Source organism: Antechinus flavipes, chromosome 5 (genome assembly GCF_016432865.1).
Source record: "Antechinus flavipes isolate AdamAnt ecotype Samford, QLD, Australia chromosome 5, AdamAnt_v2, whole genome shotgun sequence".
Lineage (NCBI taxonomy): Eukaryota > Metazoa > Chordata > Mammalia > Dasyuromorphia > Dasyuridae > Antechinus > Antechinus flavipes.
In genome coordinates, this window is record NC_067402.1 from 162,989,272 (window position 1) to 163,002,476 (window position 13,205).

Genomic DNA, 13,205 nt, shown 5'->3' on the forward strand with positions numbered 1-13,205 from the left:
CTTATACTCCTTGTACTATATCAGCTCACAGAGATTTAAACCAAGCACCTTCATAATGCTTCTCCTCTCTGGGCTCCATATATTTTTTCCCTTTCCTTTCCCGTTTCCTTTCTTTTTTCCTTTCTCTTTTCCTTTCTCTTTTCCTTTCTCCTTTCCCCTTTCCTTTCCTTCCTCCCCCAGAAGTTCAAATCTGGCTTCAGACATTTACTGTCTGTGTGACTACAAGTCATTTAAACCTGTGTCCTGTTTCCTCATCTGTAAAATAAGCTGGAGAAGGAAACAGCAAACCACTCCAATGTCTTTGCCAAGAAAATCCCAAATGGAATCATGACCAAAAAAAAAAAAAAAAAAAGACTGAATAACAATTATGCAGTTAAGTATACTGCAGCTAAAACAATTTTCCCAGAGTAATGCAGCTAATAAATAATATCTGAAGGTGGATTTGCCTCCAAGCCGGCACTTTATACAGTCATAGTTGTTCTCTAGGATTGGCTTTTTTTTTTTTTTTTTTTTAACAGGTTAGAGTGACTCTGAAGGAAAGTTAGTAGCTGTGGAAGGCCCTCCATGTGCACTCTCTTCTCTCCCTTCTGCTTCCTTTTTGTTCTAAAACATCTCCTCTGGTTGCTCTACTGCCTGAAAATTCTTTTCATTTTACAATTCACCATAAAGTTCTAAAGTGCAAATTGTCCCAAGATGGCCCCATTGACTTTAGATCGATACCAAAACCTTATCCTATTTCAGCTTCCCCACTACTCCATCTTCATGTATTAACAAAAGTCAATTTAGTTACATGGAGTGGACTTCAACTTTTATCTTTCTGTTAGAATCCTTTACCTTTGAAGTTTATTTCAAATGATACCTTCTCAATGAAGTCTTCCATTGACCTTCCCCTGCCTGAAAATTCGCTCTCTTTTCTCAAATTTTCTTATGGCGCTTTGTGTTGATTTCTCCTTTACCCCATTTCATTAATCTGAGCAACATATTTGTGTCTACATCCCATCCCCCTGCTCTTGAGAAACCACATCATTTTCATCATTTTCGTCCCCAGTTAATTGAATAGGATGGGTCTTAACACATTATCTCAGGAGGGCATATTGACCCAAGCGAGTTAGATTGGAATAGACATGTTTGGATGGAGCTCCATGCATTGCCCTTCTGAATTGATACAAAAGTAATAAGATTTCCAGTTATGTAAGATAAACTACTAAATGCCAGGGGAAAACAATGAATCTTTCAGAAAATGAGGAAAAAATTAAATGTCAAGGGAGTAAGTCTCTGAACAATATCTGGGGGGAACAGAGTAATGAGCAGTCAGACCTTTCTCTGACTGAGTCCCCACATGTTCCAGGGAAATGTTTTGCAGCCTGCTTTTTCTGCCAGGGACCCTAATTTGGGAAGAAAATTCATTTTTTAACCAATTGTATAAAATATTTGGCCCAAGATGCACTTTTATTTTAGTCTCATCTCAGAATGGTGTTTCAAAACAAGATTTTGAAAATAAAACTGAAAATTGGAATTGTTACAATAACTTTTTAGAGGATCCCGTTGAAGCAATTTACCAATCCTTCCTATAGTAATAATATCTATAATAACAGTCAACATTTATCTGATACTTTATGGTTCCTAAGAATTTTACATCTTTGAAATGGGAAATATAATATTGTTACTATATTGTATTATTTTAATTTTATGAGGAAAACATTTCATGTACCATAGAGAGCTATGCAAATATATTATTAAAGCAGTTAAGTGGCACAATGGATAGAGCACTGGGTTTGGAGTCAGGAAGACCTGAGTTGAAATCTGGCTTCAGATACTTAACTAGCTGTTTGCCTCAGTTTTCTCATCTGTAAAAGGAGATGGAGAAAGGAAATGAGAAACCACTCCTGTATCTCTCTTTAAAAAATCCCAAATGGGGTATGAAGCATTGGACATGACTGACAAAACAACTGAATCAGAACAAATATGTCATTAGTATGACATGCACATATTTACTTTATTTCATGAAGTTATAGTTAGAATAATATTGGTTCAAGATATACCTACAATCTCTCCAAAAGTCAGCTTTTTGAAAAAAAAAATCAGGATCATTGATATGGGATTGAAAGGAGTTTTAGAGGTCATTGAGACTAACCTTTTTCATATTATAGAAGAGAAAGATGAGATCTGGAGTTTTATAACTAATGTCTGAGATGGGATTCAAAATATTTGAGAAACTGAATATTCCCAATGCCAACTCTATAGCTCTCCACACAACACCATATTACATATATTATGCCATACTGCATAAGCTATGTTATATCATACAATGCTCTATAATGAAAAATAACACTGATTATGGATTATATTTACATTTTATACCAACTAGATTTTAAGGGCAAATGTGGCTTCTATGTAGCATGATATGATAGAAACAATCGGTAGATTCATTTTTCTATTTTTGGTAAAATTATTCCCCCCCCCCCCCCGAGGCAATTGGAGTAAAGTGACTCACCCAGGGTCACACAGTTAGGAAGTATTAAGTGTCTGAGACCAGATTTGAACTCAGGTCCTTCTGACTTCAGAGCTGGTGCTCTATCCACTGAGCCATCTAGCTGTCCCTATTTTGGGTAAAATTCTTAATAACTTTTCCATAATATCTTTCCTGGTGACTAGGATAGTATGTAAATACTTACAATATGTAGGCAATCACTCCGATGGACCAACAGTCAACTGCTTTACTATAAGGTTTCTGGGCCAGGACTTCTGGAGCTGTTTTATGAGAAAAGCAAAAGAAAAAACATTAAGTAGTGAAAATTAGACATGCAAAGCAAGGTTTTTCAATTTGCAAATGGAGCATCAGAAAGCTCTATTGGTTAGAAAATGGACTGGCAGGCATGGTTGGAGCCATTTGTTACTTGTATTTACTAGAAGGGGAATAAAAGAGTGAAGGTCTTTAGTAGCAGAGTCCAAGTAATCAAATCAATCAAAACACAAGGATTTCCTGAGTTATGCTCCTACTGTGTGCCCGGGGCAATGCTCATGATGAGAGTGAGAATGTTTTCTCTTTCACAGTTAGAATGTCAATCTGATCCATGAAGGATCTACATCCTTCCTACTTCAGTCCTTTTCTAAGGTCTCAGCGAAGTCATCTGATCCACTGGGTTTCATTCTTTTCTTTTTCTTTTTTTTTTCTTTGAGATAAGGAAAATGCAATTAATCTGATCTTACTCCACTGTCTTAATGCCACCAATCTTAGTCTTCAAGAAGGGCTGTTCAGTGAGGGGATTTGAAAGTTCATCATTTATTCTCATTATCTCATGCCCTCAATATAACCAGTAATCTCTTTTTTTGTCATTTTTTGGTCATTGGTCTTTTGCTTTGGAATTTCTGACCAATGATAACCAACAGTTTATTAGCTACTGTGATTAAGGCAATTCCTCAGATGCTAAGTAGGATGCAAAATTGAGAAAAAAGACAATAATATTCAGTGTACTAGTAGGATGCCATCAGTATAGATAACTAAAATACAACAATGCATATTAAGTGCACTGAAGAATTAATTACAAAATAAAGTACTTTGGGAAGTCTGGAGGAAAAGGAAAGGACCTGTTTCATCTTGCATCCACAGAACTTCCCATATAGCCTTGTACATAATAATGATTACTGGTTATATTGAAAATAAAGGTCTTTCCTGATCAGGGAGATCAAGGAAGACTTCTTGAAGGATGTGGCATTTGAATTGGGCTTTAGTGGATATTTAATTTATTTGCCAAAAGGAGGATAGGTGGCCATTCTAGGCAAAGGGCACAGTCTTAGACAAAAGCAAGGATTATGGAGGAGAGGATAAAGAATCCCTGATGGATGATCTAGTTCATTTTTAATATGAAAATTCCAATAAAAAGCAAGAACCATTCCTATTGTTATTCATGCAGAAGTGATCATTTCTTCAACTTCCAGAGGGGTAAGTTTTATTCTTTTTCAGTTGTCACAAGAGAAGTTTGCTTCATTTTCTTGCACATCTCAATATGGAGTTAGAAAAAATTTTTTCTGATAATGAAAAAAGAAATAAATGCAATGTACAAATAATAAAAATCTCTCTTAAAGAAAATAATTTAAAAGAGCATAGAGTTAGAACTGATGACCACCTCAGAGTTCATCTAATCCAATTCTCCCATCTTCCCTCTCCCTCCCTCCCTGGCATTTTATGGATGAGGAAGCTGAAGTAGAAAGGATCAACTTCTAAAAACAAGAAGCAAAATTTGCTATCATTAATGTTCTACCTCCTTTCCCTGCTCTGTGTCTCTTTAATAGAGCAAGTAAATGGGAAAAAGAAACAAAGGCATTAAGTCTAAATTATCTGCAAAGGAAAGATCATCTACTGAAAAACTGAGAACTGGCTGGACTCTATCAGAGGCAAGCATTAAATGGCTCAATGGTTAGAGGTGTGAGGATCCTGGATTGAGGATTCAGGAAGATACAGCTTAAGTCATTAACCAGGTAAGTGCCATTTAACACAACTGCCTTGCACAAACAAACAAATAAATAATCTGAAATTGTTTTTTAAGAATATTTTTGATAACTATTTTATATAATCTGTTTCCTTTGCAATTCTATAGATTTAATTTTCTATATTTAAGAACAACATTCTGGGAAGGGGTCCATGTTTAGAAGAGCTATTTTAGAGACTACTTGGAACTTGGAGAACTCATTGCAAGATATTAACCCAGGCCTTCCTGCCATCATTCTTTTCACTGTACTAAGCTGCCTTTCTTTTCCCAATTATCATATGGAGAAAGGCATAATAAAAGTAAGTTCTAGTAAAGGGATTTCATAAGGGAATAAGCATTTCAGCGGTGTCCTATAATGTGCCAGACATTGTGCTAAGGCTTGCTCCTACCAACAACCGTGGATGGCACGTGTTTTATCCCCATTTTACAGATGAGAAAACTGAAGCCCATAGAAGCAAGTCCCTTGCCTAATTTGTGAATATAATTTTCCCCAGTTTCTCACTTTTGCTCAGGTCCTTCTGACTCTAAGGCCAGTACTCTATCCACTGTGCCATCTAGCTGCCCCACCATGGGCTCTAGGTTAATGGCTAGTGCTCTAAAAATTATATGTTGCAGGGCAGATGTCAGTCTGTACTGGGAGAGGGAATTTCCTCATTGGGAGTTCCCTAAACCAATGAAATCCCAGATCCATTCCCACCTCTCCCCATTTCCTAAAGTGGAATAATGAAGAGATATTAGATCTGAGATATCCTAAATCTGAGAGAAACTTATGATTCATATTATCTTGCATCTTCAAGCTTCAACCCAATAAGCCATATAAACATTCAGACAGATGGTGCTGGAAGTGAGGATTGCATTTACATAAGAATTGGCTTAATTCTCTAGTGGGCCATACATCCCCGATCCCATCTTTGGGACAGATTAGAAAATTCAAATGTCTGCCGAGCAAGCTCATCAAACTGAAGCTGGATCAGGTTTTACCTCCCTGAGGAGATGACTTCAGAAAGTCAGGAACACAATCACCGAGATGAGCAAATAATCTGGTAAATTAGAAAACTCCAGTTTCATGTCAAAAAAGAACAAACAAGGTATAACCCAAATGCTTGGTGAGCACATCAATGCAGACACTGGGTGCTTCAGTTGAAGATTTAGCGTAGGAACTCCCATTAGCCATGTGCCTGAGGGAAGGCATCTGGAAAAAGATGAAAGCAGCTGTAATAATAGTACTTGCATACTGATTTGGGATTCTCAGGAGGTCTGGGAAGGAGAGACTGGATTTCTCCACAAGAGAAAACTTAGTTGCTTTTTCCCAGGAATCACCAGTAAGCAATCACTCCTTCATTACCAAACATTTCAAAAAGGCTGTCTTATAAAGGTAATGGAATATTATTTTTCTATAAAAAATCATGGACAAGCTTATTTTAAAAAGGCCTGGAAAGATTTACATGGACTGATACTGAACAAAACAAGCAGAATCAAGAATACATTGGACATAGTAACAGCAAGAATGTGTGTTGATGAACTATGAAAGACTTGGTTCTTTCTCAGTGATTCAGTGATCTGAAGTAAGCTTAATAGACTTTGGCCAGAAAATGCAATCTGTATCCAGAAAAAGAACTAAGGAGACTGAATGTAAATCAAGACATGCTGTATTCACTTCTTTTTTCTGTGTGTGTGTGTGTGTGTGTGTGTGTGTTTTATTCTCTCCCATGGATTTTCCCATTTGCTCTGATTTTTCTTTCCCAATACAATTCATAAAACAATGTGAATTAAAAATAAACTAAAAAGAAAGATAGGGTGTCTTACCAGGCTCTATTCTCCATTCTTAACTCCTTTCTTTTTACTCCTTCCTTTGACTTCAATGATCATTTCCATAAAGAGAGTTTCTCAAACCTACATCTCCTGTTCTCACATCTCTTCTAAGCTTCATATCTATAATTCCAACTGCCTAATGTAGCTATTTTCAAAATCAAGATTATTCTTTTCTCCCTAAACCTGCCTTTCTTCCAATTTAACTTTTTCTGTCATCCATTCTCCCATGTTGGAACTATATCATTCCTTAACTCTTCCCTCTCCCTTATCTCTTACCCAATTGGTTACCAACAATTCATTTTACATTGACAAATTTTATATTTCTCAAAAGCTATATGCTCCCTTTTAAAAATCTCACTGTGATTACTCTATTAAAGACATTCATTATCACCCTCTTTCATTACTATCTTCCTCTTATATTACCACCATACTAGATGGAAAAAAAAACCCACCCTCATAACCAATGTTCCCATTTTCATTCTATCTTCCATGAATTACCAGACTAATTTTTTCTTATGTAAAAATCCAATTCTATTACTCCTTTGGTAAAATAAATATCAAGGGACTTCCTACTGCCTAATGAGAAAAGTTCTGGCATTAGATCACAGTCTAACATGATCTTTCCTCATTTCACATTCACCCCTCGTATATTCTATATTTACCAACTATCTTGTGTACAATTTTCTTCTGTGCTTTTTTGCACAAGAATCACAGTCATTTTCCCCTCCTGGCTACTTCTAGATCAGTTAACTTATGTTAATTTTATAAATCACTTACACACTCTTGCCAAAAATTCATAGATGTCAGTGTAAGACCTAGGTCATATAATTTTTAAAATTTTCAATAGTATTTTATTTTTTCTAAATAATGTAAAGATAGTTTTCAACATTCATTTTTGTGAGACTTTGTGTTCTAAATTTTTCTCCCTCCCTTGCCTATCTCTCCCATCCACAAGACAGTAAATAATCTGATATAAGTTAAATAGATGCAATTCTTTTAAACATATTTCCATATTTGTCATGTTGGGTCACAAAAATTTTGAGGTTCCTAGTCATAATTAAAAGAGATATGTGAAAATAAGTCAGAAAAGAAAACCTAATTTGAATTTTTGATTGCCAATATTTTACAATCTTTTTTGTTTTAACACCTTAAGATATTGATGAAAAATCTAATTTGGGGGCAAAGTTGTGTATAGCAGGTTTATTCAAATGCTCAAGTTTCATGATTGAATATTAATAAATGTACTAAGGAATCCTTTTTTGACCTTGAGATATAGGTCAAATGGCTCTTTTGTTATTTCTTGCTCTTCATGTTGGCTGTTTTAAATGTGGGTTTTTTTCATTACCTTTCTCGCTCCTACCCCCTAGTTTTCTTGCCAGGTAGATGGTGCAGAAGATAGAGCACTGACTCTGGAGTCTGGAGGATCCCAGCTCCATTCTGGATCTATTTATAACTGACTAGCTATATAATCTTGGGTAAGCTATTTGATCTCTATCTATCTCAATTTTCTTGAATGTAAAGTGAAGATAACAATAGCACCTACCTCCCAAGATGGTTGTAAGAATCAAATGAGATATTTGAAAAGCAGTTAGCACATAAGCCTGGAATATAGTAAATATATAATAAATGCTTGCTTCCTTCATTCTTTATCCTTTTAGAGTACTTTCATTAATAAGACCTAGAATTTTTGCTAAAGTTTTTGGTCAGCTTTAACAACTCAACATCTGTCTTCTACATCTTCACTATATTATTGGAGGAAGAAAGGGTACTCCTTTTTGGAGATAAACCTTTTGACCTATTTATTTTATGCCAAACTTGCCTGGTTATCAACAATTATTTATTCTTTCCTTGGTCAAAATCTTGACTTGCTCATTAGAAATATCCTCACCACCCAGAATGCCCTGCTCAGTCCAAACTGGAATGTTTTGCTAACATTATCACTCATGCCATGAGAAGCCCTTAGCACAGACCAGAGTCAAATTGCAAATTAATTCACAAATTTGATTCCCTGTCTCCCCAGCTAAACTGACAACTCATTGAGAATGATGACTGTGTCCTCTTATTTTGTTTATCCCTAATGTCTAATACAAGGTTGAAAAATACAATAATACTAGATAAATGCTTGTGAAACAGATGGGCAAAGTCACCTCTGTTCTTAGAATATTGAATCAGGAGGAGTTGCTGGATTTGGAGCTGGAAGGCTTGGATTCAAGTTCTGATACATCTACTCATTACCAATGTGATAAAAGACCCTTCTATGATCCTGTGTTCTTAATGCAACAGTTAACCTCTAAGTTACTTAGAGGTTACTCCATGATCTCTATGATAATAACATCAATAAATTTAGAGAAATTTAGAGAAAAAGTTTCTTCCCTTAGTTGGACATGTTATTGAGTATATTTCAATCATGTCCAACTCTTGACTCCATTTGGAGTTTTCTTGGCAAAGATACTGGAATAATTTGCCATTTCTTTCTCTTAACTCATTTTATAGATGAGGGAACTGAGGCAAGCAGGGTTAAATGATTTGTGCAGGGTCACACAACTAGGCTGGATTTGAACTCATAAAGATGAGTCTTCCTGACTCCATCTCTGTACTGTATCCACTGAGCCACCTAGTTGCCTCAGCTAGACATAGGAATAAGGGTCAAAGAGAATGGGGACAGAGATTAGACTATAGTACTACTAAGAGCAGTGGTGGTTACCTTAGAGTGGGGATATAGCTTTCCCCAGTTTCTTATCTTTATCCTAATCACTGTTTATACAATCAACTATTCCTTTTTTACTTCACTCTACTTCAAGGAGATGAAATAAACACAAATTTCAACTTCCATTCTCTTAATGTCAAAATAGAAACATAGCCAAAACTTTTTATATTTTTTGGAGCAAATGAAGCAATGGTTGGTATGGATCAGAGAATGGAAAGGCTACCTCTGAGCCATTAACATTGCCTTTTGGAAAGTGAACATATTGCCAATCATGGGAAGGAAGCATAATATCTGCCACACATTGTTCTAAGATTCAAATGAAATAATATTTTTAAGCACTTTGCAAAGTATAAGGTAGTTGGGACAGCTAAGTGGCGCAATGGATGGAGGGCTGGGCCTAGAGTCAGGAAGACTCATCATCCTGAGTTCAAATATGGCTGCAGACACTAGCTGTGTCTGGCAAGTCACTTAACTCTACTTGCTTCATGAAGTTCCTCTTCTGTAAAATGAACTGGAGAAGAAAATGGCAAATCACTCCAGTATCTTTGCCAAAAAAAAAAAAAAAAAAAGCCCAAATGGGCTCATGAGGAGTTGGGCACAATTAAAAAAAGTGATCGAACAGGAACAATAGTCCAAATAATATCAACAGGGAAATGAGACTTGCCCAAAGCTATCTATGTAGCTGAATAAGCCAAGCTTTGGAATACAGTTCTTCTTACTCCAAGATCTCTACTCTTTCCTACTAGCCCATGATGACTTTTCATAATCCTTGCATGGTATTTGATTGTCACAAAGGTTAATTTTATTTTCTTTATTAGAATAAAAGTCTTCAAACTAGGTAAATCATACGATCATCAATGTAACATCAAAACTGTGTATTGGAACTTCATACTGACAAGTGAAAGGAAAAGACTTCCAGTTTTTCAGACTTTATTTCAATTCTATCTGAAACACTGGCATTTAGGCTACTGGATATGCTAATTACATTTAATATTGTCACATTCATTTACCTCTGATCTGTCCAATGGAAAATTCCACTTCATGGGAAAAATCTTCCATCAACCAAGTTAATTTTGTACTAATTTGGCGCAAATATGACTAGTTAAGGAAAAACTTCAGGGATTTTTCAAAAAATTCAGAATCATTTTATTTTATTTTTGAAACAATTAGTCAAGCTATTTTCTTTACTGAGGAAAGGGTAAGAAAATGGCTTAATGAACCATAGCTAAAAGCCTGGAAATCAGCTGTTGTCTTGTTACAGGGTGGGGGGAGGGAGAGGGAGAAGAAATACTACATTAAAGAGAATGCAAGGAGATGAATAACTTTCCATTCATATATAGAAGAAAACCTCTCTGTGTACTTGTCTCTATCTCTGTGTTGTCTTTCTATCTCTCTGTCTTTGTCTATATTTTTGTTTCTGTCTTTTTCTCTCTAGTAGGTCAAATCCTTCCCTTTGAGGCTCAGGGTAAACTGAAGAATTTGGTTCTATTACTAAATTAGAAACTCTTTGGTCACTTATGTTGACTATTCATCAGATTCAAGAATTTCTGGATTTAAAGGAGCTTCAAGTCCCATCTAGTATACATGGACAAGCATAGACTCTGCAACACATCCAACTTGTGTTGAACCTTTTATTTCAAGATCTCTAGATAGGGAAAATCTACTTTCTTCTCTATCAGCCCATGACACTTTAGAAGAGCTCTGGATTAGGAAGTTGTCCTTATATCAACCTTAAAACTGCCCCTTTGTAATTTCTACTCACTGTTCCTGGTTTCGAATTAGTCTCTTCTACATTAAAGCCCTTTAGTTATTTGAATGTGACTATAGCATCTTCTCCAATTCTTGTTTCCAGGTTACACATTCCCATTTCCATCAATTATTCAATCATTTTGAAGTTCTCCACCATCGTGGTTGCCCCACTCTTGGGTGCTCTCCAGTTATCTACATCTCTTAAAATATAGCACCCAGAGCTCAATATAATGCTCTCAACATGGTCAGAACAAAACACAGAGAAAAAAAGAACAAAATAGAGATTAACACTTCTCTGGTTCTAGGTATATATTTTCTTAGTGCAGCCTCAGATCAATCAAAGTGATTCCATATCACACTGTTGACCTTTATGGAGTTTGAAATCCATTCAAATACCTACTCAGATCCTTTTTAAACCAAATATTGTCTGGTCAGCCTTTTTTTTTCCCTTTTTTCCTCCTCTTTTCCTTTTTTCCTCTCTTTTTGTCATAGATCCCTTTGGCAGTATGGTAAAACTTATAGATACTTCTTAAATGAGTATTTTAAATGAAAGAATATATAGCTTTATAAATATTAACAATTCTATTAAAATGTAGTTACAAAATTATTTTTAAAAGGTGCATGGACACCAGATCAAAAATCATTCTAAATAAAGGAATACTCCTTGAATATTTGCTCTTCACTGATTTAGGATGGATATCATAGGTAATCCATTTCTACCATGACTTTAAGCAAGATGTGTCTGCTTTATCATTAGGGTTGCTGTTAAGAAGGAGTATGTAATAAAATTATAGAAGTCATTTTGATGCATTTATATATTTGCTTTGAGCTAGAACCACTTCCCCTTTCATGTGCTAACTAGTTATCTTTAATCTCCCGAGAAGATTGAAATCACCTACTTAGAGAGCAACAGCTGTCCATGCATCTTATTGCTAATCACCAAAAAGATGCTTGAGACATCTAGAGAACTGATTCTAATTTGTGATTTGACCTGCTTTTCAGCGTCATTAATAGTTCGCCACAGAATTAAAATATAAAAAGAAAGGGCCAGAACAGGCAAAAACATGAAAGGAAGGGGAAGAAGTGTTTTAGATTTTTAAAAATTAACCCATTTTGAAAGCCCTAATTGTGAAAGAATTACAGGCACCTAAGCAAGCCTTATCAATCAATATGGGTAAGATAAAATAGACAACTCCTTGGGACACAGAGACCTGAGCTATTAACAAAATCTGAGAATGAAAAAAAAAGTAAATAGGATCTAAAGAAGGAGACAGATGGGTAAGAAGAATCAATTTAGAATTGAATGTGTGGAGGTTGGTGTGAAATGATTAAGTGAAATAGGAACTCATGCTTCTTACAGATCTGGTTTTAAGAGGGAGGAAAGGGAGGTTGTCCTGTATGGGATAGAGATTATACTTGGGCAGATATCTTTCCTAGAATTTAAGACAGAAGGTAATTCAAGATGTTATTTGGTCCATCTTCCTTGTTCAAGGCTGGGTTAAATTCAAGCTAAGTTGGAATTCTCCGAATTCTTCTTTTTCACCCCCCTCCTTCTCTCTGCCCTTCCTTCATGCCTAATCAAAGTGTCAGAAGTTGTCAATTCTACTTCCAGATTACATCTCATCCATCTCTTCTTTTCTCCCCGCATGTTGTAGCCCTCTAGTTCAGGCATTATTACCTTTTGTCAATTCTATTCTTGTAGCCTCCTAATGAGTCTCCTTGTTTCAGATCTGTTGCCTCTATGATTCCTTCACCAAACACTGACCAAGGGAGTGGTGGTATCATGTTAGTTTTCATGTTATTGCTCAGAAAAATCTTTAGGGCTCCTGTAGCATCCAGGATAAAATCCAAAATCCTAAGCTGCATATGTAAGATTCTCTGTAATCTGACTTCATCCTCCCAAGTTTATTTTATGATTGTCATAGTTCTTAGAACATGCTTAGATTCATCATGTATTCAAATCCACTATTCATGATCTTCCATTTCCTTGTGAAACTTCCAAATTCTGTTTAGAATTCAATTATGAAAAAATAGTTTAATTGTGTAATAATATTAAAAAATAAGTCAAAAGGGCATTTACTTCAAAAAGAGCTCAAGTTGAACAACAAAAGATTAATTCCAGCAGAAAGCACTTTCATCTTATTATTTCCCACATTACTTTCTCTTGATGCCACTGGTATTTCTTTCTCTTTTCCTTTTATTTTTCTCTTGAGCCCTTTCTCTTCTTTCCCCATCATTTGAGTATTTTTATATTCCATCAGCTCTTACAAATGAGTCCTTTTGTAACCTTTCCTCGTTAAATCTGGGTGCTGCCAGGACTATGCAGACAAGAAGCATCTGACCTTTAGATATATGAATTTCAGAGGCTCTCTTTCTTTAAAAAAAGAGGCTCTCCAGGCCTCCAAGTATTATGGGAACATAGAGATCCTTTGCAAAGACCTTTTATG

General features: G+C 35.7%; 1 protein-coding gene across 1 annotated transcript in view; it reads right to left on the reverse strand.

The window, feature by feature from the left end:
- CAMK1D (calcium/calmodulin dependent protein kinase ID) overlaps positions 1-13,205 on the reverse strand; it is a 471,691-nt gene that overhangs the window by 52,218 nt on the left and 406,268 nt on the right. Inside the window, exon 6 of the mRNA XM_051961432.1 lies at positions 2,676-2,751. Coding sequence (XP_051817392.1) covers positions 2,676-2,751 — 76 coding nt within the window. The remainder of the gene's footprint in view (positions 1-2,675; positions 2,752-13,205) is intronic.